Source organism: Protopterus annectens, chromosome 6.part0 (genome assembly GCF_019279795.1).
Source record: "Protopterus annectens isolate FY-2018-M chromosome 6.part0, PAN1.0, whole genome shotgun sequence".
Lineage (NCBI taxonomy): Eukaryota > Metazoa > Chordata > Ceratodontiformes > Protopteridae > Protopterus > Protopterus annectens.
Genome location: NC_056737.1, coordinates 1,901,317,236 through 1,901,343,877, shown reverse-complemented (window position 1 = coordinate 1,901,343,877; position 26,642 = coordinate 1,901,317,236). Strand labels below are relative to the sequence as shown.

The window sequence follows — 26,642 nt, the reverse complement described above, 5'->3', positions numbered from 1 at the left end:
GACCCTGGGAACTACCGACCAATAAGCCTGATCAGTCTGATCTGTAAGGCAATGGAGCAAATCATTATGGAACTCATAAATGGAGAGATTGGGAACCTCCAAACACTTGAACCCACACAGTTCGGCTTCGTCATGGGCAGATCATGCCTCCTGAACCTGGTGGACTTCTTTGAGACAGTTACTCAGGCTGTAGATAAGGGAAAGGAGGTACACACGGCTTACCTTGACCTTGCTAAAGCATTTGACACTATTCCCCATTCGGGTATTATTGATAAACTCACTAACCTGGCCATAAACCCTTACGTCACAAGATGGATCGCAAACTGGCTCTCAGACAGATCCCACGAAGTAAGAGTAGCGGGCTCTATGTCCGAATCCAGACCAGTAACGAGCGGTGTGCCTCAGGGCTCTGTCCTGGGGCCCCTCCTGTTTGGCATATACTTCTCAGAAGTACAGGCAAGCACTGAAGGGTTGTGGCTGACCAAGTTTGCGGATGACTGCAAAATGGGTGCTATAATAGTGTCTCTGGCTGACATGGATATCCTCCAGAAGGGCCTTAATGAGACTGATGCATGGTGTCAAAGCCATGGTCTCAAGCTAAATGCTAAAAAATGTGTAGTAATCCCCTTTGGAAAAAACAGAGTACCTGCAAACTACCACATAAGAGGTAACCCCCTGGAATCTGAAGAAGTAATAAGGGATCTAGGGACCCAAGTAGATAGTCAGCTTTCCTTTGATAACCATGTTGCCAAGGTGGTTAGAAAATCCTTCTATGTGACCCATCTGATCACGAAAGGGTTTGCATCAAGATCTAAGGATGTAGTGGTGCCCCTCTACTCTTTCCTCATCAGACCCATTATTGAGTACAATGCACCAATTGGAATGTTCCCGGCTAGGCATCTCCAGCAGCTGGAGAGACCACAGAGGTACCTCACTAAGAGGATTACTGGCCTCAAACAGTTGCCCTATACAGCATGATTGAAAAAACTAAGGCTTTTCTCTGTTGCATACCCCCTTCTCAGAGGCGATCTCTGTCTAACACACAGAGCCATGTCCAACCCAGAACTGTTGAACATGCTCCATCTTAGCAAAACAAAATCTACTCGAGCTACACGCTCTAGGAATATAAACCACAGCACAACAATGAATAGAACATGCTGGAGGGATAGATTCCCTTCGCAAAGACTTCCCTTGCTATGGAACAAGGTCCCGATCTACATAAGACAGAGCCCCTCACTATCACTCTTCAAGAGGAACCTTGATGAGTGGATGGGTAACAGAAAGTTCACACCAGGGATCATACCAACAGCTCTACTAGATAGAGGCCAAGGGTACTAGCTGCTAGATCAAGGGCTTAGGGAACTAGCCAAAGGGGCGGTGAATACCGCACAACGTGGCTGGGCTAATATATGCCTTCGGGCAGATAGCCCAGTACCTACCTATGAACCTATGGGCCTATATAGGGATCTCTTTTATCTGTGTCTAGTTTCATAGGGCAGACTCAGTCTGAGGAGAATCAATTAGACAAAGCATTGTGGGAGAGGAGCAGAAGATGTTGTGAAGCTGGCGTCTGGATCCAAAGTTCAAAATAGCACTAGCATTATGGTAAGTACATAACTTTCATTTACTACACATGTGAAGTAAGAGACCACTGAGGAGTCTATCCAAGTTTCCCATTTGCCACAGAGTATTATTTGGTTAAGTGCCTCAGAGCCACTGTAAGCTGAGAAAACACTGCAGGAAGCAGCTTTTAACTGCTCATACCCTAATCCTGTATTCTCATCAAATTGTACCATTTCAGTGGGACTTAAATCCACAAACCTGACTTAGGAGGTCAGTGCCTTATCCATTAGGCCCTAAAGACTGCTAAATATCTATTGCATAAATTCCTCTGACTGTTTGTGCATGAGGAGTTAAAACACTAGCTTGGGCAAAGACTAGAGATTTGATTTTCTAACCACAGGTTTACTGAACCAGTGCCTCAACTTCTGAACTTCAGAGTCTTAATAAAGTGGGTGAAGAAATGCGTTCAGTTGTACATGATTTATCACATTATTGTTCTAGAAAAGGTAGAAGAATTGCCAAATTTTCTTGATAAGAAAGTACCAAATGAACTTCTCCCATACAATAACTGAAAAAAAAAAAACATTTCACATGCTTTTTTTGAAATGCAACCCAAGGTTATAAATACTGCTACTGCTACCCTGTATTAAATTGGGTACCCAAGAATAAAAGGCAAAATCGATATAATCTTTATACCTTGCAATGCAGACTACAAAAATATACAACAGCAGTTAAACAAAGTCTAAGACATGCTACATTCCATATGTAGGATGTAGTTGTGAAGGGTAGAGATAGTAAGGTGAGCAAGATAAAGCCAGTGTCGCCTTTCCAAAAGAACTAAAAATACAGTGCCTAATATTAATCGCTTTTACTATACATGTGTTATTTATGTCTTCATAGCCTAACTACCTCTCAGCAATTCTAGGAGTATTACTGTCTCTGCAGTAATGAGAGGGGCAGAAACAGAACATGCTTATGCAATACTATAATAATAGTGCTCTCTGGCCATAAAACTACAGGGTGTCATTTAAAGATTATTAAATAAATTGAAGACTACTACCAAGGCATGGAAAGTACAGTGGAAAGGAAAACATTCCATCATTCATTCATTTCTTTTGAGTAGCCTCCAACCTCCTATACTGATGCCATGAACAGCCAACACCATTCACAGAGTTTGCTAGACAACTGCTTAATGGAAGTAGATTGCTAGATTGCTAGTTTTTTTCAAATGACAGACAAAAACAAACACTTTAGAGTTGCCAGTCCAACTACTGCAAATCTTTGAGATGTAGCAGGAAACAAGTGATCCGATCTTGTCCATCTTCATCTGATTCAACTGATGGGACTCAGATCCAACTCGAATCTAGTCTTGGCACCTTCAAACACATGGATCCAGGGCTCTGACTCCTCTCCCACCCATACTCCCTCTCTTTCACCCTCTGAATACTTCAGATCTTGTTTGCCGCCTGATCAAACGGTCATGTTTTTTCAGAGCTCTAATCTCCATTTTTTTGGATTGCTTGATTTTTTTTTACTTTTGATATTAGTCTTTGGTCTACTCCCTTTGACTCCTACCTTTAGTGATTTGTGTAAAAAATATAGTAATAATAATAAAAATAATTTATGGACTTATTGGTATTTAGTCTGACCTATTATAGGTCTTGTTTTAAGGTTTGTTATTCCAGTTGTTATTGTAGTTAAGGCTTTTACCATTTTGGGCCCCCTTTTATATCTAACTTATTGTGTGCAGTATTTTTTCCTTCTTCTTCTTGTCAGACAGGATGTCCAATAAAAGTTTTAAGAAGTGTTCCAAGTGTGGCCACAAGATTCCTCCACAGAACCCACATACTTTATGTGTCTGCTGTTTAGGAGTGGCCCACTTGGACACTAGATGTGATCCTTGTGCCTCTTTTGGAAATAAAGCACTTCCAAGCAGGAAAGACAAATTGATTTTAAAAGGATTGTTGCCAGCTCAATCGAGCTGTTCCTCCACAACCCCTTCAAAAGTGAAAACTGTACAGAAAGAAAAGGAAAAGGATATTCTTAAACCCCAGGGAAGCAAGACTCCTGAGAAGACTGATTGTAAATCTCATAAATAGGTCTTCCAACCTGACAGCCACCCTGGGTCTGGCACCTGAAATGTCTAAGTCTTCAGCTCCAAAGCTTGAATAGATGTGATCATCTTCTCCTCAGTTAAGTTTGTCTCTGGATCCAATTAGCCCTATTTTGCATTCTCCTATACAATAGAAAAGAAGACTTTCTAGGGCTTCTTCTGTAGCTTTCTCAGTCATGTCTGCCCATTCTTCAAGGAATCTTATCACAGTTGATGTTAATAGAATGATGTGGAGGTTTCTTTGACAGCAGATCCAGTTAGGGGTCATCTCGGTGTCATCTCCATAGGTCGAATCAAGAATGGACCCTCTGACCCCTCCTGTCAGAACTCCAACCTCAATCTGATCTTCGGATCTGAGACTTATAGACTCCAGTTTATCCGGAGCATCTATGTTGGTGCTGACAGACCTTACTTTAGATCCAACTTTACTCAACTCTCTTTTGAATCTGACACTATTGGATCTGGAAGGGGAATTCTGGGAACAGGTTCACTTTGAAGCTATCTGAGCTGTTTCTGCCTCTCAGAGCCTCAGCTTTAGATAGTTCAGATCCAATGACAGCTTCAGACCCAGGTCAGGTCAGTGTTGAGGGAGGATTTTTGTCTCCAATTGCTTGGGGAATCCTCCTAAATTCTGATCTCAGGCTCAGCATTCAAGGCTGTCGAGAGAGGTCATGCTTCCAGGGAGGGGGTACTTCCTTCCCATTTGGATCCATCTGGACCTCTTTCTTTTTCTGTATTGACCTCCACTTCTTCTCATAAACAAGGATAGTTGGCTCCAAAATGTCCTAGGGAAGTACTCGTTGTGAATTCTCAGTCTGATTTGCATCCATCATTTGATGTGTCCCAATGACAGATCCATAAGAAACAGACATGTAAGTGGATTCATTTGGATTCATCACCTGAATCTATGACAGAAGACACAGATTTGGATGAAGAGGAAGGTTCTCCTAGATCCCTATTTGGAGACATCACTTTTGGTGAAATCCTTCAATTAATGTAACATAAGGGGGGGGTTGGGGTTGGTCAACCAACATACCTTCCCCAGAAGAATATGTGTTCCTGGAGGCTACTGGGGCTGATTCTTCTACTGCCTGAGTGGTTCCTTTTCCTGATGCTGTTATTGACTTGGTGGCTCAGAGAGCCTGGAAGAATCCTGATACAGTGGAGCCAGTTCCAAAGAAAGCAGACAGAATCTTAGCTGTTCCCAAGTAAAGGACATACTGGAGTAAAGGTCCCCCAGTAGATGCTATGGTCATAGCGGTGGCCACTAAGAAAGAGCTCTCTGAAGAGACCACATCTGTCTAGCCCCCTAATAGGGAATCAAGGGCTCTGGGCAGAATTGGAAAACAGACTTACACTTCAGCAGCCTTTTCACTTAGGGAGGTGAACTACTTGTCTCTTGTGACACATTTTCAGAGAGAATTGATAAAGAGCTTACAGATTATGTCTCAGGTTACTTGCTGATGGATATCCAAAAGTAAGTGAAATTCCAGCTGACTACCCTTACATCTCTTTCCAATGTTTCTATGTGGCTGCTCCCAAATGGAGCTGATAGGATGTCAAGGTCACTATACACAGGCATAGCAATTCGTCTCCACACCTGGATGTGGTTGTGTGATTTTGTGAAAGGTTTTAAGACATTCTTCATTAGTGCTTCCTTTGATGGTTTTACTGTTTTTGGACTCAAAGTCAAAGCCAAACTAACTAGAAGTGAACAGGATGGTAAGACGGATAGTAAGATCCTGTCTGCTTTTGGAATCCACTTCTCTATTACTCAAATAATCTTTTCCAGGAATCAAAGAGAAGGAAGGAAAATGTGGTTCAGAAAATATCAGGGTTTTAACCAGAGCACATCTTCAGACATATCCACCCGAGGTGTGGAGGTAACTTTAATGGATGTCACCCTAGAGGCTGAGGCAGTTCACAAAACATTGGATTTTGTGAACTCTTTTCAGAGAAATTCTTTCAGTGCTCCTCAAGGTTTTGCTGCCTGCTGCTCTCTGGAGGCATTCAGGGGGGGGGGTGCTTATTCCTGCACCCACAAACCTGGCAGGCCATCAGTATGGATTCTTGGGTGCTGCGGATCATCACCAAAGGAATATGTTGTTCCATTCCTTTGCCCTCCACAGCTGAGGAAAAGGAATCCCCAAGTTCTACCCCATCAGTTGGATTCCACAGCAGCAGAAGAAAAAAAAACTGCTAGACAAAAGAGCCATCCATCGTGTCCCACCAGACCAATAAGAATCTGGTGTCTTTTCCAGATTCTTTTTAATACCAAAGAAAACAGGGGACCTAAGGCCCATATTGGGCCTAAGTCACTTGAACTTTTTAGTAAAGCAGACAAAGTTCTGGATGGTCACAGTTCAATCCATTCTACCTGTTTTCAGGAAGCACAACTGAATGTGTTCAGTAGATCTCCAGTTTTCTTACTATCTCATCGATATAATCAGGCAATCAAGGAGATTACTCTGTTTCAGGCTAGGAACCGATAATTATTAGTTCAGGACTCTGCCCTTTGGGCTCAACACAGCCCCCTGCTGTTCATGAAATGCATGATGGTAATCATAGCCTATCTCAGGTTGCAAGTGTTCCAGCTGTTCCTGTATTTGGATGATTGGCTCCTAACTACCCTGACCAAGGATCTACTTATTCAAAGGAGGGACACTTTATTCCAGTTTCTTCACTATCTAGGAATCACTGTAAATCTCTCCAAGAGTCATTTGACTCCAAATCAGTCCATAGAATTCATTGGATGCCATCTGGAAACCTTGAATCAGAAGGTTTTTCTACCATACCCGAGAATTCTCAACCTTCATCAAGTAGACAGCCAAGTCCCATCCACCCTTCTCCACTAGCACGTCTAATTCTAAAGTTTCTAGGTCTCATGGCTTCTATGGTCACTCTGATGCACCTTTCCCATTTCTACATGAAAGCCCTTCGGTGGACATTGTCAGTCCAGTGGTCACAGTTAAATCACCTGTTGAGCACCCCAATCAAGTTTACTCCAGTAAGCAAGTCACAGATTGGCAGGTGGATATCCTTCCCACTCTTTTACAAAGGTTGCCCCTTTTGTCCTTCATCTATGATAGTGGTAGTCACCACTGACACTTCCCCTTTTAGGGTGGGGGGCATTATGAAGGGAAGGCTGTTCAAGGTGCCAGGACTATGTTAGATAACAACCTACACATCAGTGTTCTACAGATGAGATCAGTCCTTTTAGCAATGCAGACATTTAAAGACTCTCTCCTAGAAAGTGTGATTTCAATTTAGACAGATAATATGTCAATAGTCTGATACATAAACAAGACAGGGGGGAACTAGATCTTATCCTATATGTCAGGAAGCAATGAAAGTGTGGCAGTGGGTGATATCTTCTTACTGCTTTCTTATAGCAACACATGTTATGGAGACTTCCTATGAGCTAGCAGACAGGCTGAGCAGAAACATTTTTTTTACCTCATGAGTGATTAAGGGAGTATCAGTGGCAAATAAAATATTCTACAACTGGGGCCAATCTTGCTGTGACTTGTTTGCTTCCCACCTGAACAAGTGCAGCAGTTACTTTGCCCTCATCTCTCCAAAGAGTCAGTCACTGAATGACTTTCTAGTCCACACTTGGCCTCTGGGGCTTCTTTATGCCTTTCCTCATGTTCCCTTGATCACTAAATTCATTCAGAAAGCCAGGAGGTGCAAGGCAAAAGTGATCCTCATTGCTCCTTATTGGCTATGACAGATTTGGTTCCCATTTCTATGGCCTCATTTAATAAGTCCTCTCTAGACACTGGCTCACAGGCCAAATCTTCTATGGGAATCCTGCCGCAAACCTGTACACCATAAACCTAACCACTTTGTTTCTCCAGTTTTAATGATGTCCATAGATGCCAGGTTTTCAGAAGTAGTAGTACACATCTTGACAGTTTCTCAGAAGGCTAATGCTAGGAAACTTGATGGAAAAGATTTTCATTCTGGGCCATAGATATGGGATTAGATCCCTTTTCTGCTCCTATACCTTCTATATTGGACTTTCTTTCAGAACTCTTCACTAAAGGCTCTAACGTCTCCACAATAAAAGTGCAACAGACAGTAATTTCTACTTTTTATATTGGCCATAACCACAAACCTACAGCATCATTAAGAGTTGCAAAAGCTTTTCTCTGAGGAACATTTCTTCTTAGACTTCCACTAAGGGAGCCCATTCCCGCTTGGGATATCACAATAATGTTACAAGCCCTCACAAAATCTCCATTTGAACCAATAGATTCAGTAGACATTAAGTTCTTAACTTGGAAAACAATCTTCCTGGTAGCAGTTACTTCATCCCAAAGAATTTTAGAATTACAGGCCCTGTCTTATAAACCTCCATGCATGTTTTTTTTCACAAAGACAGAGTTTTCTTGAAACCAAATCCTTCTTTTTTCCTTAAGGTGGCATCTGAATCCAATATTAACCAATCCATTAATCTGCCTGTATTTTTCCCAAATAATTAAAACAAAGGAGAATATACCTTGCATGTAACTGATGTTCATAGACAACTCAGACTTTTATCTCCATAAAAAAAAAAAAACTAAAGAAAATCATCATTTGTTTGTGGCCTTTTCCAAAGCTAAGCTAGCTTGTGGTATATCCAAGGCTGCTCTTTCTCAATGGTTGTCAAATTGCATTTTTTTTGTTTATGATAAACTAGGTCTACATTTATCTCAAAAACCTAAAGTTCATTCAACTAGGTCAGTAGGAACTTCAACAGATTTTCAAATAAATGTGCCAGTTGATAAAATTTGTGCTGCTGCAGCATGGTCTACAATTCACACCTTTGTGTCTCTTTATAAACTGGATATACATTAGATCTCACTCATTGTTTGGCTCTGCTGTGCTCAGGAGTATCCATCCATGAGGCTACCCAGTGAGAATAGTAGCTAGGGAATCTGTCCCATCAGTTGAATCAGACAAAAATCAACAACTTTGGATACAAAAGTTATGTAGTCACCATAATGATAGATCCATGTTGTCCTATTTTTCATCTAGTTCATCATCCCTCCCTCCTTCCAAGTTTTTACCTTTGGCATCTTGAAGAATGGGTGGTACCCTAGGAATCTTGCATTCCTAATGTGCAATATTCATGTATGTATATAAGCCTTATGCTACTATTACTCTATTTTTTAGGGAATAGGTTTAAGAGTTAACTCTATTTCTGTAGGTAGCAAAGTTGATCTGTGATATTCAGAGGGTGGAAGAGAGGGATTGTGGATAGGGGAGGAGACAGAGTCCTAGATCCATGCGTTTGAAGATGCATAGGCCAGATCTGAATCCTGTCAGTTGAACCAGACAAGGACAATACGGATTTATCATTATGGGGAATAAATAACTCTTATTCCTTAGAAAACCCATGTGAACATGAGGGAGGAGGGATATGCAGACTCCACACACTGGTGACAGTTTTACTCACTGTACAACTATGTCACCCCCTGAAAACATTTACTCACATAAAAACAGGATAAAAAATATCAGATTTATTTAATCCAAACTACCATGCCTGAGCATGGAGTAATCAGTGATCACACATGTCCAGACAAATTTAATGCTTCCACTTTGCTTCTGTGTAAAATGTCTATTGATAAAAAAGAAAAGAAAAAAAAAGTTAAGAAAGATGAAAATGGGATTCACTTTAGCTATGGGCTCTCCCTGCAGTCACAGCATAGGGTTTACCAGACTAATCATGCCTCAGCTTTCCTTAGGGTGTGCACAGTGCTTGGTTCAATAGGATTAAAGCAGTTTTTAGAACTGGTGATGGCTGAACAAAATAAAGTATGTCATTTATTTATTTTTTTATTTATTTGACATTTGTTAACTGGGATAGTCCATCTGAGCAAAAGCACTTTTTCAGTGAAGGCTCAGGGAGAAAAGCTCCACAGCACAAGTAAACAAGAAAATGTACAAAAGTGAAGATGAATACAGTGAAAATTTTACAATAAATCAGTTAAGCAAATGTAGAAAAAGTTCCACAGTACAATATAGTAAGACACATTATAACAGTGAAGAAAAAGCATAGCAAAGAAATATACAATAAAAGATTTGAATGAATTTACATAACACAATGAGTTATCATGAATCCTAGTTCAGCATGCTTACTAATGTTGAATTATAAATGTTGCTTTACTGCATGTATTGAGTGGGAGCATGAAATGGCCATTGTAGATCTCCACCTTTTAATTTTCTTCTAGTATTTGGAAGAGAGTTATCAGGACTCCTCTTGCACAACAAAGTTTGGAGCACAACTGTATCTACTGTTATATCACGGACAAAGTCTTACTCTTGGTTATTCTGGCATACCTGTCTGTACTGCAGTGCAAGGGGCAGGAACTTCTTTGTGGCTACTTTAAATTATATGAGGGAAAGTCAGTCTTTAAGAGAGTTATCATTTTCATGGATTACAGCAGCAATACATACAACTTTAAAGTATGAAACAAGAATGTCACTTGTGATGATGGAGCATTTCAGATGATCCTTGTACTGTTCTGTTGAGAAAGCTGAGTTAGTTTACAGTTTATAGACATTTTAATTATCCAGCAGGGCAAAATAATAGTAGTGCTAGTGTGGGCATACTGTTTAACTGCTGCTGCATGAGACTCTGAGGCAGCAAACTGTTTTCTAACATATACATGGTAAATAAAGAATATATGTGATAGTTAAAATGTATATTATTTTTATGGGGATCTAAACTGTATGTAATCTAAGGAAACAAAAAGGGAAAATTAGTCAAGATATTACAAAAAGTGATGAAAATGGGAGGTTAAAACTAAGGAGAGAGAGAGAGGATATTGATTTTATAATATGTTCAGAAGCCCTGAAAGAAATATTGGGGGTATAAAACAAGCACAGTTTTCTGACCATATGGTGGTGTGGGCTAGAATTCATGAAAATGAAGAGGTAATTAAAGGAGAAGGAGGGAATAAAGAGATTAACAAGTGATATAGTAAATGGGGATGGTTTACAAAAAGAAAGAAGGCAATTATGGGAAGATTATTTATCCGGGAAGCCATTTAACAAAATTTGATATAATGTTGGGTGGTTTATAAAAAAAGCATAAGAAAATATATGTGAAAATTGAAAGAAAAGGGAAAAAAGCTAAAATATGGAAAACTCAAAGAAAATTATGAAAAGCTGTTTGAACAAGGAAGTGAAAAATGTAATGAGGAAGAAAAAAGGCCATATGATTTATCAGCAAAAGGGTGAAGATGATATTCAAACAGAAATTCTTTTTGAAAGGGGAAAAAAGAAGAGGCATCTTTTTAGGAAAATAAGTATATGGTTGAGAGATATATTGAAAAGATATATTAAGAGAAATGGGTAGAGGGGGGAGATGGAAGGTAAAAATGATTCAGAGAAATTCAGTAAAGAAATTGGAAGTAAATATTGGAAGAGAAGTGAAAACTTAGAAGAACTGATAAATCAGTGCAGAGAAGAATCAGCACATCGACTAGATGGGTTGGGGTATAAATTATATAATCAGATGACTGAATATGAAAATGAGGGCTTTGGGAAGTAATGAATAAATGGATATGCGAAGGCATGAAACGACAAAATATGAGTGGTGTGGTTAAGTGTATGTGAAAGAAAGGAAAAAAACTAGAACTGAAGTCTGATAACACTGGGCAACACAGTGTACAAAATATTAATTAAGACAATTCAGGAAAGACTACCGGAGATTGTGGAAGAGGTGCAGTGTGAGAGCTTGTAAGATATGAAGGATAGAGGAATTCATACAATAGTTAAATAAGCAGTGGATACTATAATAAGAAAAATGGTAACAGGAGATTGGCAACATTTGACATCACAAAAGCATTTGATATAGTAAATCATAAAGAAATGTAGGGAATTTTAGGAGACTATTGGGATTGGAAAGAAATTGATAAATGTTATAAGGGCAGTATATGATAAGTTGTGGGCATCAGTGATGGTTAATGGCTGGGTAGGGAAGAGGATACATTTTAGGAGAGTAATAAAACAAGGATGTTTACTAAGCATGTGGTTATTTGTGATAGTGATAAATGTAATTCTACAAATTTATGAATAATTAGGAAGAAGCAAGACGGGAGATAAGACATGATGTGAGGTTACCTTTAATACTTGCGAATGTGCATAACTTGGTATTGATAGATAAGAACTGAATATGGATAAGAGAAGTGGTAGTAAAAGAAAATTTATTGGCAGCAGTAGATTTGGAGAATAGTCAAAACTGATGGAATATATTTTATGAAAAATGAAATAAGCATGTCAGTAATAAGGTTAAAAAGTAACAGGTTGTAATGGAATGATGGTAAGAAATGTTGCAGGAAATAAAAATATTAATAGACTGGTGGAAAGTGTTTCAAATATCTTTTAGGAAAAGTATATGTTGAATACATACGTGTTAGGAAAATTGGAGTAGATAGGTGGATAGAAAATGTATGCTTCCTAACAAGATGAAAAACAACTTGCTGGAAATGTTTTAATTTTCTGGGAGGCTCAAAATTAAATTGTATTAAGAAATTAGGGCTGAATATGGTAAAGCCCAGAGTCTCTATGGTTTCCATTAATTTATTTTAGGTACTTCCAATGATGAATGATGATGGAGCTCACCATTCTTTCTCTAGTTGAAAGAAGGGCAAAACTGCTTGCAACTGGGCCGCATGTTTCAGGGGTTGTCTTTGTGCTATACATGGTCAAAGAGTACATCGATCATGTACAGGACTGCTGGTATAACATGCAGTTACTACCCTTAATTTGCAGCAAGAGTTAGTTCTCCTTGAGCTAGATATTCTAAGTAACAGAAGCTGGGCTACAACAGAGAGCTGACAGTGATCATATCAGATCTATTCCAGATATAGGGGCAGATGAAACCTTATCACAGAGGGGAGAAGGTATTTAGCATATAATTAAAATTGCAGCAGTCCTGGGAGTGAGGTGCTGGGGAGCTACATTTCTGAGTTCATTTTTGAGATCCTTTGCTAGTGAACACAGACCATTTAATCAGAGCATCTAACTTTTAAGCAGGAAGTAACTAAACTGGAGCTGTATTCTGGAAGCCCAAAGTGAGAGGTTATACTGGAGCACAGCATAACCAGTGAAATCAAAACCTTTGGTTAAGCCCACAAACTTTGATCTGGATCTCAGTCTGTCTTTACTGGTGCATGATAATTGTCACTCTAATTAATGCAAACCAAGAGTTGGTATATATTTTCGAAACTCTGCTGCCATGGGGTTTGTATAAAGAGTATAAAAATGGGACTCAGACAGATCATGTGTATGCGGGTAGGAAATCACCTGGCAGGCTTGTCAGTAGGTCTCCGCACAATCAAGAGAATTAGCCCAACTGTAATCTATAGTTGTCATTATCTTGTCAAACAAGTTGACCATCTTTGCGACATGGACATATTGCTAGATCCAAATACCTTTCAAAAAATGTCTAACACTATTCTGCCATATAGCTACTCATTCCTACAAATGACCTTCATTATTCATTTTTTTTCTTAAGTCACATAGCACAGATGCAAATAAGACTCCCCACAAAAGCTTCTGTCTAAATAACAATATTCTGCTACTTTGATGCTTTTATGGTTAAAGAAATTTGTCATATCCAAGAGCTATTCTGGAACCATTTGTGTACGCTCTTAGGCTAGCTTTCCTTTGCCCTTCCTTAAATTCTATAATGCCACCATCCTTATCACAAAACCTTACTCACCTTGCCATGTCTTTCTCTGCAAATTTTTCCACACTCACATCTCTTATCATCTGAGTATTTATGAGATGAAAAATTTATGTACGAGATGAGCAAGTCAGAGTTCAGTAAATAAATACTGAGTTGTACATTGAGCAGCACACAGACTGTAAGATTTATGTGACAGGGTGCTTCAAATGCGATTAATGCAGCAATGCTAAATGAAAGTGAAAGTACCTATCTAAACATGACTGTTGTCTTGACGTTTGAGTAACTTGTGGCACTGTTATATTCACTGCAGATATCTGAAGCATCATCTGGGTCAGAAACAAGGCGTTCCTCTGCTGACCTCAAGAAATACAAGGTAAGACCTGAGAACTTGTAGGCTGTATGTCACCATACCATACCATTCCAGAAACCCAAAGTGGAGTGAAATACAAGACTTCTAACAAGCGATTCAGTGGTGAAGTTGTTCTCATTTTGTTGGCATTGTTTTAAACAAAAATATTTTATTCAGAACCGAGGCAAAAGAAAAATCATGAAATAAATTCTGCATTTAGTCTAAAGGTGGTAGCATTGCAGCAATTTAGAAAGCAGGGGAAAAAAAGGTGAATGGGAGGAGAGGGGAGCGCAGCCGTACATATTTCAGGAATAAATTCTGTTTCCTTTAAAACTTGTAGAAGCTGAGCCTATTGTGTCTTTTGCAAGATTATGACTTGTGGGCAGGAGATTGTCCCCATTATTGGTGTTCTTAGTGAGAGAGATTTGCATATATATATATATATATATATATATATATATATATATACATACAGATATATATATATATATATATATATAGATATATATATATGTATATCTATATATCTATATATATATAGATATAGATATAGATATATAGCTATATATATATAGATATATACAGATATCTATATGTCCTTACATTCAGTGCTGCAGTATTCATCAGTTATGTAATTCCCTGCTGTGAAAGCCTGATGTCCGGCCAGTCTGCCAAAGTCTACCATTGCTTTAAGGTGCGCTGAATGTCACCCAAGCACTCCTCGTGTAGCGTAGGGCATAAAGGTGACATTCATGCATACCATCCTCAGAACTTCTTTGCTGCCAGTCCAAACGCTGTTTCTTACCCTCAGTCTGTTTGCCTATGTCTGTTTTCTGATGTTTTTCCTGTAGTTTTGAATTCTGGAGACTGCTGAAGTGTCCTCATTGTTGCAGATAAGTACCCAGTTGGAGTTTTGTTCTTTTTCTTGAATTTTTCATGCTGTTTGTGGTTAATGTCATCCAGGAAGGGTAAATGGCAGTGGGAGACAGATTCCCTATAAAGCCCACCATGACAAGTGCTGTTTTTGCCTAGAGGCTTCTCAAGACCATACGTCTTGTTCGATTTGTTTGTAGTAAGCTTTCTTCCCTTTCATTGTATCTTGAGAACCAGAGTCTTAAGCTACTTGCTAAAGATACATTGCAAGGAACTTCCTGCCCCAAGGGTCAGCCATCAGGGAAGAAGAAGGTGAAAAGTTAAGACTGGAATTTTCTGATGTCTAGCCTCTGCTGGGTGTTTCTCCCAAGTTTGTTACAAACCCGGAGGCTTGCCTGGCTGCGTTGTCGGATTTCTCTGCCACATCCAGGCTGGAGGCTGGTAAGGATCTGGTGGGCAGCATGCCTGACAAGGCTTTGCAGGCATCCATTTTGGATGTTCAGGGGAACCATGGTTTATTGCTTCTAAGGGGTCAACGGAGGGTCTGCAGATTCTTCTTGGGGAAGAAGTTCCCACTATGGTTGTGAAACGCTGTCCTGAGTCAGAGCTTTCTCAGTTTTCTAGGGCAGACTTTCCCTTAAAAAACAAACAGAAAACTAAAAATGGTTCTTCTGCTCCTAGGGATCCACAATGTGAGTGACTGGCCTTTATTCAGGGGTTGTTTAATGCTTAACTGTCATTAAGGTCTCCTCAAGGGGTTTTGGTTCCTGCTCCTCCTTGGTCCTCTTCTCCACTTAAAAGACCCAGGGAATTGAATTCTTCTGAGGAAGAGTTGAATTCTGATGAACAATCCCTTACTTATTCTACTGCGATTCCTTCTGCTTTAGACTAGGGGTCAGAGGAAGAGGAATCTAATAGTCCATATACTCCTGAGGAAATTTCCTTTGGGGACACAGTCTCTAGGATGATGGAATTTTTTTAAGTGGGATTGTGCTCAGGTCTCTGATATCCATAAGAGGTACTATGAGTTACTGCAGATGGAATCTCCTAAACCTGTGGCTATTCCTCCTGTTTTGGCTGCTTTCTGGATGTCGTTTCCAATGCCTGTAAAATGCCTGATTCTCTGTCCCCTGCTCCCAAGAAGCCTGAGGATTGTTCCTTTTTATTCAAATGTCCTGCTGTTTACCCCATTTTAGTGTCTGTAGCCTCTGATAAGCTGTGTCAGCTGCTTCCTTCATACAAGTTACTGCCTTCTGACAAGAACAGCAGAACCATGGACAGGGTGGGTAAGAAGGTTTATCCTTTGGCTACCATAGCTTTTAGGGCAATTAATTATCAGACCAATATAGCTAGGTATGTGTTGGCTCTTCTTTCTCAGGCTTGTCAGCTTTTTTCTTGATCCTCCAGACTCTTAGAGTAAATCTTCTGTTCTTTCCTTGCTAGGGACTTCCTCTCAAGTAGTTCAGCATTCTAGCAAATGTAGTTATGATGCAGCAGATGCCTCTTCTAGGGATGCTGCATTTGGTTCAATACTGAGGAGGTATTCTTGGCTTAGGCTTCAACCTTTTACTTGATGATATTAAGGCTAAGCTGATGGATGCTCCTCTGGATAATAAACTTTTGTTTGAATAAGCGGCTGCTGTTTGTTTAAGTCTCTTCAGGACAAGGGGAAGGCCTTATAGGAGCTTAAACGTGTTTGTTTCTCTTGTGCATAAATTTCAAAGAAAGTACCCTTCTAAGCCAGCCTTTTTTCATAGGCAATGTCGCCCTCCTGCTAAAGGTACAAAAGGGTGGTAAACGGGGTGCCCCTGCTAAGGTCACTCAGACAGCAGGGGCCTTCCTTTCCTGACAGAGCAGGTGCTGTCTGACTATCTGCCTGTTCCCAGCCACATTCTCTTTTTGTTCACCTTTCTCTTTCTCTTCCTATTTGGCTTTGAATCACTCAGGATTCTTGGGTTCTGTCAATCATTCGTCAGTGGTACTTCATGGTGTGGATATCCCATCCCCCTTTTATAAGCATTCCTGAGCCTCCTCAGGAACAACTTCCTTTTTCCCAGAAGTTCTTCGAGATCTCTTGTCTCAGGGTACTATTCAAGAGGTGCCTTTGTCCCAAACAGGGAAGGGGCTTTATTCAAGAATGTTTCTAGTGCCCAGAAAAGAGGATACTTGGAGACAGATTCTAGACCTCTCACATGTAAACACTTTCCTTAAGGTGCATTTCTTTTGGATGTTGTCCCTTCAGACTCTGTTTCCTCTCTTGCTCCCTCAGGCCTTTCTGTTTGTCTCTGAATCTCAAGGATGCTTATCTCCATATTCCAATCCATCCTCTTTTCAGAAAGTTTTTGCGTTTCTCTTTTGCTTCCTGGCATTTTCAGTTCTGTGCTTTGCCCTTTGGCCTTTCTACTTCTGCGAGGGTGTTCACCAAATGCCTCATTCCTGTGATTGCTTTCTGCAGGCCTTAAGGGATCCAGATTTTTCCTTACTTGGATGACCTGTTCATTCAGGCATCCTCTCCAGAGATCCTTTTGCAAAATCTTTGTTTTGCAATTTCTCTTCTTCAGAGCCTGGGGTTCATGATAAACTTCAAAAAGTCTTCTCTGACTCCTTCTCATGATCATGTCTTTCTGCATTGTAAGATTCAGAGGGTGCCAATGCTGGCATCCTTTCCTCCTCCAAAGGTGTTAATTCTCATTTTTTTTACTTTCAAACTCTTCTTCCCCTGGCCTCCATTACAGCCAGAGAGTTTTTGAGAGCTCTGGGTTTCATGGCTTCCACCATTCCGATGCTCCCTCTGGCCAAACTCCACATGAGGAAGTTCCAGTTTTTTCTGAAGTTGGTGTGGCTTCAACATGCACATCCTTTAGACTTTACAGTTTCTCTTCTTCCTTGTCTCAAGAATTAACTTCTATGGTGGCTTCAGCAGTTGTCTCTGAATCCAGGGCTCCCTTTTCTTCCCCCTTTTCCCTCTCATGATCTGTTCACAGATGCATCAGATGTGGGATGGGTAGCAATTTTGGCTCCCTGAAGGTACTGGGAGTGTGGTTGCCTCATCAGGAGAAGGTGCACATCAATGTCAAAGAGATGCGGGGTCTTATGCTGGCTCTTTAGGCCTTTCATCCTCTTTTTTCTCTGGGGACTCTCAAGGTATTCACAGGCAATACCACAGTCATGTGGTATGTCAGCAAATAGAGGGGAACAAGATCTTACCTTCTTAGCTTGCTGGCACTTCTGGTATGGGATCTGGCTGTCAAGTATAAAGCGACTGTACAGGCAGTTTGTATTATTTCAGATCAGAACATTGTGGAGGTCACCCTGAGCAGGTCCTTCACTCAGTCCCATGAATGTATGCTTCACAGTGATGTGTTTCTGGACATTGTTCACCAGTAGGATACTCCTCAACGAGATCTCTTTGCCTCCCCTCTGAATGGACAACCTCCTCTGTTTTGTACCAGAGTCCCAGGTCCTTTGGTGTGGAAGGTGGATGCCCTCTCATTTTCTTGGCAGGGGATGTTTCTTTATGCATTCACTACCCTTCCTCTCATTCCAAAAGCCCTGTTCAAGATTCAACAGAATGCTACCAAAATCTTGTTGGTGACTTCCTTTTGGCCGCTATAGCAGTGATTCCCTCTACTTCTGCATCTAGCCAAGGGCAATCACCACAAGTTACCTCACAGGATCGATCTACTCACATAAGGCAAGAGATCTGTCATTCATCCCCAATTGTCCACGCTTCAACTGACACTGTGAGTGATATGGTTTTGATTCCTCATAGACACCTTTTTTCTGAGGACGTGCTGCATATCCTGTTGGAGGCCAGGAAACCCACTGCTAGGAAATCCTACTGATCTAAATGGCAGCAGTTTTCTATTTGGTGTTTCCCTCATAACTTGGACCCACTTACTGAGGATGTTCCTTTGGTTCTGTCTTATTTGTGTGAGTTGCTCAATGGTGGATTGTCCTATTCTTCTATTAAGGCCCACTTATCAGCTCTTTCTGCTTGCCTGCCTTTAACTCTTCATTTAGCTTCTAGATTTGAGGCTAAGCAATTTGTTAAAAGCGTTCTTAATATTAGACCTCCAAGGAAGCCTGTTCTTCCTCCCTAGGATCTTAATTTTGTTTTGGAGAAACTGACTCAGGCTCCTTTTGAGCCTGCTGTTTCAGCTTCCTTGCAGCATTGTTCTTGGAAGACAGTTCTTTTGTTAGCTCTTACTTTTGCCAGACGGGTGTCTGGGTTGCAAGCCCTTATGGCTTGTCTGCCTTTATTGATATTCCATGAGGACAGGGTATCCTTGGGTACTAATCCTTCTTTTATGCCTAAGGTGGTTAATGAGTTGTCACTTAATCTGTCTATTAATTTGCCTGCTTTTTCCCCTCCCTGCAATCTGACAGTGAGAGGGTCCTGCATATTTTGGACTTGTATAGACAGCTCAGATTTTATTGGGATAAGGCTAAAGCTATCAGAAAATCTGATCAGTTGTTTGTTTCCTTTCATCCTAGGTCTTTAGGATTGGCTGTTTCCAAGCAAACTATTTGTATTTGGATTTTAAAGGCTATTTATTTTTGTTACACTTTTCATGGTGAGAGCCTTCCTTCTTCTGTAAAGGCTCATTCTACTAGAGCTGTGGCTTCCTCTGGTGCTTTTTTCAAGGGCTTAGACACTAATTCTATTCTTGAAGCATCTACCTAGACTTCTGTACATACTTTTACCAAGCACTACAAGTTGGATGCCATCTCCAGAGCTAGAGCTGATTTTGCTAATACCATTCTTCATGCCTTCTTAAAGGGCTCTATTGCTGCTTCCTCCTCCTCCCAAGTTTCTTCTTGAGCTTTGGCACTCTCCCATAAGTGATGAATACTGCAGCAGTGAATCTAAGGACATAGTACAGTTGTGTAAAATCTTACCATAATGGTAGCTATCCTTGCCTTCACCACTGCAGTATTCACTCCCTCCCTCCATCCCCCCTAGCTTTTTTCTTTCCTGGATGTGCAGGTTCTCTTTGGTTTTCCTTGGACTGGTGTTCCTACTGGGCAATCAGTTATGAGGATGGTATGCCGAACATCACCTGTATGCCCTACGCTATGCGAGGAGCATTTGGGTGATGTTCAGCATAACTTAAAGCAATGGTAGGCTTTTGTAGACTGGCCGGACGTTGGGCTTCCATGGCAGGGAATTACATAAATGATGAATACTGAAGCGGTGAAGGCAAGGACATCTAACATTATGGTAAGATTTTACACAACTGTACTATTTTTTTCAATGGACTTTACAGTCAGCAGTGCTTGTAATTATTATCACTTATCTGATAAGATACCATGGTCTGAGTTTACTATTTTTTGTTTGCTTGTTTTATTTTATTTATTCTTAGTTAACCAGGTAAGTGAACTGGTCCATAGACCATTTGCTTTCAGTCAGACTTCAAATGAAACAGGCAAAAACAACAGATAACATATATCTAATACAAAAAATAAAGTACAGTGAAACAGAGCTGTAAATATGGAATGAAACAGTTACAAGACATAATCATATATAAAGCAAATTAAAATTACAAATGTGTGTTAAGCACAGCTGTAGTCATGAACATTTTAAACAAGTCAAAAGTAGTTGCTAAACTAAGTAATTTATATCATAGCAGTATACATTGCTGATTATTAGACATACATACTTTGAATCTGTAAACAGTAAGGTATGAAATAGCTACAGTATTTACATTATTATAGAGTTAAATCAGTTGAGTTGGGTGGAATTGTCTATAAAGTGTAGGCTGTAATGCTATGTTTAGCCAGGACTGTGGTTGCAGATGCACTAAAATTTGTTTGCTAAATATGCATTTAGTAACTTACAAAAGGAATTTAAATTATTTGAACTTTGAAGTTTTTGAGATAGTATATTCCAAGATGTAGAAACAGTTTTATAGAAAGTTTTTTCACATGTGGGGGATCTCAAAAGTTGGTTTTCTTTCTGATTTTGGCATGTGTATGGAATGTTTCTGGTGTATAATTTGTTTTTAAGTGGTGGGCAGGAGTTTGTTAATTAGAATATTAAAATAAACAGTTCCCTTTCCTCTACAGTCAGCTATTTGAATCTTTGTTTAACCTCATCATTTACAACCCTTCATAAACTCCAAACTTACGCAACACTTTATAAATACTTGAGGGACATCAAATGTTATTAACTCATTCATCTTATTTATATGATCATCATATTAATCACTACTGCAGTAGCCTCAGCTATATGGGTTATATCCTATCAAGGATATAACAGCTGGACAGCTTCCAAAGCTTCAGGGCACTTTCTTGAACCCAAACTGTCAGGCAACTTAAGCTGAGCTAACTAAAAGACAAGTTTGGGCACCAAGACTTTCAGAGCTTTACTTTTGCCAAAGAGTATGCTACTCTAAGTCTTTTGAGGATTGACAGTTGGCTTGGTGCTGCTTCATTGTTGGACAGAGGAGTTCTCTTTGGGGAACCTCCCATTTTCTAAATATTGTTTGTGTTTCATCACTTTCCTCTTCAGGAAACTTATTTTAATGCTGGGAGTTTTGTGTTTTTATGGACTGTCATGAGACCGGATCGTACTTTTAAATGGAAGAGCACTTTTTTCCTCTCAGTTTAAAAGTTCTGTAAAGTAACTGAAAAGCATATTTTCTGCTGAGAAATTGTGATTACTTTACTTTTGAGGGACTGAAAATGTATTTTAAAGTGCTTCTCACTGTGTTTTTCTGTGGGGAAAAAATGCCTTTTAAAGATGTAGTTTTAGAAGCATTTCCTGCATGCCTTCCTCAGGAAGCACCATGTTAGGCCTAACTGTGGAGCAGCCTACTGGTTCTACAGTTCATCCTTCTTCTAGTCACAAAATGAAAAAGTTAAGCAAACAGCTGTTGCAACCACAGCAAGCTAGCAACTTGCCTCAGCCACACGTGGGTGACTCTGCTGTGACCATATGTTGTACCTCAGACCACTCATCTTTTACTCTGGATCCCTCTGATGAAGCGCCTACATACATAATAGACCACGGGTTAGCCACATCCTCTGTGCCTGTTAAAAACCTCTCAGTGGGCAGCAGAGAGCCACTCTTGTCAGTTCTGGGAGAGCAAACAGTGACGGTTTCCCTGTAGTGTCAGAATGCTATACCCATCCCTGGGGAAGATGCTGCTGTTGCCATTAGTAACATGGTTATCCCCATTTTTCTTTTAAAAAGAAACATAAAACTAAATATGCATTTACTTCTCAAATTTCCTTTTGACAGGAGTAATTTACTTAGTCTGGCTCAGGGTTTTATTCAGGCTGTTGATCCTTCTAGTAAAGTAGTTTCTGGTAAAAGAAAGAATACATCTTTTCCTGAAGAGTTTCAAGATTCTGAATCTTAACAAGAAGACGAAGGGACAGATACACTTTTATCTTCAGACTTCTGATTCAGACTCAGAAGAGAGCTGTACTTCAGATTCTATCTGTGAGGGTTCTGTTTCTCTGTGACTACTACTAGAATGTGCCAGTGTTTTCAGTGGGAGAACACTGAGGGTTCTCAGTCCCACAGAAAATACTATGATTTGATACAGAAAGAATTTCCAGAACCTACAGTCATTCCTCCTGTTCTGTCTGCTTTATAGAATGTGTTTGTTACTCCCTGAAGTTTTCCTGATAGTCAGTCAGCTACCCTTAAAAAGACATTTAAAATGTATAAAGTTCCTCATTTTTTTAAGTTTTTGTATACTATTCCCAAACCTGACCAAGCAGCTATGGCTTTGGTTGATCCCACTGCTGCTAAACTCTTAGTTAATTCCAATCCTACTTTTTCTGATAAGGATGGGATACTTATTAATAAGTATTAGGGAAAACGGTATACTTCTACTTTGATTTTCAGAATCTTGAATTGTCAGGCTCATTTGTTAAAGTATGTCCTGACTATTTGTGAAAGTATGAAGAATGTTTTATCTGCAGATTCTACTGTGAGGAAAATCTTTAAGTAATTTAGTTTCTTCTATTGCACATTGCACAGGTCACTAAGCATTGTTTACTGTGTGTGTATGACTCTGTTGATACATTTTCCAGGGCTATGGCCACTGCTACTCTTTTGAGGAGGTTTGAATGCTTGTAGAGATTTAGTTTTTAGCCCCTCTGTAGGGAGGTGATCAAAAAGTCAGATGAAATGATTTCCCCAACATGACTGCACACTAATCAACAGCTTAACGTCAGCTCTCCCAGTGTGAAAAAAAAAAGTGAGACACAATGGCCAGGAACCAATTACTTAACTAGTAAGTACACTGCCTGGATGCCTGCAAAGAAGAAACTAAGAGATTCTGAAAGAAAATGAAATAGAAAAGGTGAAGAGAAAACCCTGACCAGTAAAAATACAGCAGCTGTTCAGCAAAAAGCACTTCAAGCTCCTGCTTTAGTGCAAGCCATGGCTTCCAGTAATCTAGAGGAAAAATAAGTTAAATGTGCTCAGAGCTGATAAAAATAAATGAAACACTGAAGTGCTATATCAACTGAAATAAAAGGCTGGAAATGGAAGAAGCTTTAAACATATTCAGACGAGCTCACAAAACTGCAAAAATCAGACATCAAAATGAAGAAAATGCTAGTTAAGTATGAGTGATCAAGAAGAAATGTTTCAAAAATGGTAGAATTAGAGGACAGAGCATGCAAGGAACACCTGAGATGCTCTGCTGTATCAGCGAAATTAGAAGGAACAGACTGCATTAATTTTATGAAGGCACAAATAGGCAATTGGACTAGTATTCCACAACAGGAACTGTTAATTGAAAGGGCACACCATGTATGCCCCAAATTTGGCCACGAGAAAGCAGCCAAGACTTGTATTTGTAAAGATGCAAGCTTACCAGCAGAAAGAGTTGTTCCTGACAAAACTGAGGCAAAGGGGCAAAGTATTAAAAGTTGGATATAAAAGAGTGTTTGTGGAAAAAGTTTATTCCCTCTACACCAGGCAGATGTGAAACAAATTTATTCCAGAAATCAGGGCTTGTTGAGAGGCAGGTGTGAGAGTCAAGCTGCTGTAACCAACTGTCTTCAGAATATTTTTTTTCCTGTGAGATCAAAGTCATTTTTTGATTCAGAACAGTCTAAGGGGGAATACAAAAGTTTGTCCAACAATAAGTGAGTCATCAAGCAGAAGGGGACTCTGATTTTCATTTGATAATAAGACACAAGGAGAGACTTTGCAAATGAAACCTTTTCTACTGTTCGAAAGGAAAATGCTTGAGAGACAGAGAAGCACAGGAATTGACCAGAAGAATCAGGACTATCTTGAAACTGAACCAGATTCTGTAATTGGGAAATTGAGATGATCAGGAAGTAGACCACACAGAAATTAGTGAATAAATGTGATGCTGCAAAACATCAGTTGCATTTATGAAATGCAACTGCATAATAAAAAGGGGAAAGAGTGATGTTTTTAAACTTGTAAGGAACTGAAAAGAATTTGCCTTACTTCATGTCATTAATGTTTAATAGGACACCGGGGCAGGAGGGAGAAGGTAACTGTAAGTAAAACTATTTCTGTTCTTAAGAGTGTTTCTATGTTTTTTTTCACAATATAAATTACATGTCTTATAGTAAAACATTTTAGTTGCTCTGTGATAGAGTTACAGATGTTTCTTTTTCTTTCCTTCTTTCTTTCTTTTTGTATTAGGAAATGTAGGCATTACAGTGCAAAAACAGAAGCAAAAGCTAGACAAAAGAATGTTTAAGTTAATAGGTTGTAATCTTGGGTTGTTGAGGTGGGGGTGGGGTGCAAAAGAACACAGATCATGATATATGTAGAGCTGATATGTTTTCTCTTACTTTTGCATAGGAAAATATCTGGTATAAGACCCTTGGCTTAATCTGATAACAAACTTTAAGTAGAAACAAGTAAATATGAAAACACTGAATATAATGAAAAGTTTTCCTTTAGCAAGAGGGAGCTGGAATTTACTGGAGGAAGCTGGCAAAAGAACCAAGGTATTGGGAACAAATAATCAGAGAAAGGCAATAGAATGGGAAGAGGCCAAGAAGACATTTGGATTGCAGGCTAGTGATTGCCTTCCCTATCAGGGATTGCTATCAAAATATAGACAAAGAGAAAGAGGTGGGGAAATCCTAAATGAAAGATCTGTACTGGTTGACTTATAATTGAATCTAGAACAGAAGCTTCTGTTAAAAAAGGAATAATTAGTAGGACGTATAAAATATTGCAGGTTAATTACATAAATCCATCAGAGGAGGTCAGAAAAGATTAGGAAGAGAGATTAAATAAGCCATCCACAAAGAAACAGTAGTATATCAATTTTATTGAGCCTAACTATCCAATAAAATCTAAATAATTTAGGATTTTTGCCTGGAAGTGTTTGTATAGATACTTTTATACTCCAAGCAGACTCCAAAGAATTTTTCCTGAGGTAGATGGCAATGCTGGAGGTGTAATGGGGAAGAAAGAGGTACCTGTGAGCATATGTTCTCAGAATTTAATGAGTTGGTAAACTTTAAAACTTCTGTACATAGACTTTAAAACTTCCTACAGAGTACTCTGTCAGGAATAGTGGATGAGCAAATGAGTGTAACTAAAGAAAATATTTTTGATCTGGGATACCGGATCTGAATTGCCTAGACATAGTGAGACCTTGTTAAGTTTAATTCTGATGGCTGACAAAAAAGCCGTTACTGGAGAATGGAAATAAATCAAACTTTAATCCAACTATACTTGAAGTACTGAATATAGTAACAGAGATAAAAGAACAGGAGGTGGGATCTTTAGAAAAGAGTAGGAATAAATAACAGAAAAAAATGGAAGTTGTGAGACAATACATGCAGAAAAATATTTTTGAGATGTAGTGTGTTTTAAGAAAAGGCAGGAATTAAACAATTTATGTAATGTTGCTTTGATTATATGGCATAGAACAATATACATAATGTAAAATGTTTGCAAATGTGAACTTATTAATATGGTTTGATTACTTTTATATAGTTGTAAGTTTCCCTATGTCACAAGTGATAATTCAATAAAGGTGTTTAAAAAGTGTGATGAAAGAGGTTAGCTGATACTGGGAATCTCTAATATTTTTCAGCCCTCCTTTTCAAAATATTTCTAAGGAATTTTCTAACTCCTCATCCAATTTTTGCAAAAAGCAGGATAAACCATCTCAACAAAGTACAGGTAACAGATGTTTAAGATGAATTGGCAAAGGGATTCCAAAAGGAAGCTACGAACCTCCCAAAGCCAAGGACAGTCCAACATGTCTGATTATTCAAGAGACCTTGTGACCCTCCTATCCAGCTCCTTTTTTTCTTCAAGAAAGCCTGACTTTGCATTTTTCTCTTTGGCAATAGATAGTTTCAGACAAATGGGTTCTGGAGATCAAGCATCAAGGTTAGAGACGGCATTGGAAGGAAACTCCTTTTTTTGCAGAGGATAATTCCTCATTCTCCAAACCAGACTCTTATTTACAGCTGTTCTTCATCACATACTGCCCCAGGGTGTAAACAGAACTAGTTCCCCCTTCCCAGAAAGAGGTTTTATTCAAGAATGTTTTTAGTGCCAAAGAAACAAAATACTTGGAAACCAGTCCTGGATCTTTTTTACCTAAATCTATTTGTGATAGTGTCCAAATTCAAAATTATATTGCTTCAAAACATGCTACTGCTACTTCCTCTTTCAAGTTTCCTGATGACCCTAGACTTAAAAGATGCTTATCATCACATCCCTATACATCCAGAGTTTAGACATTTCTTAAGGTTTTGTGTGTCTGGCTCGAATTATCACTTCTTTGCCTTACCTTTGGAATATCCATTGATCCAAGAGCTTTCACAAATTTTATAACTCCAGTTATAACTCATTGCAGGTTACAGGGTATTCAAATTTCCATATTTAGATGACATGCTTATCTTTGTAAAGTCTTTTTCAAAGTGTCAGGCATCTGTCTCTTTGTTGAGAGACCTCTTTAATGCTCCTGGATTCCAAGAGGTAATTCAAAAGTATTTTTGACTCCTTCACACAGAATTGTGCTCCTAGGATATAGACTAGACACCTCAGTTCAAAGAGCTTTTCTTCTATAGAAAGATCT

General features: G+C 39.3%; 1 protein-coding gene across 1 annotated transcript in view; it reads left to right on the top strand.

Annotated features, from left to right (window-relative positions):
- The window catches only part of CFAP65 (cilia and flagella associated protein 65), a 2,328,717-nt gene that overhangs the window by 2,142,336 nt on the left and 159,739 nt on the right, over positions 1-26,642 (top strand). The window contains exon 28 of the mRNA XM_044075222.1: positions 13,672-13,734. Within this exon, the coding sequence (XP_043931157.1) occupies positions 13,672-13,734 (63 nt within the window). The remainder of the gene's footprint in view (positions 1-13,671; positions 13,735-26,642) is intronic.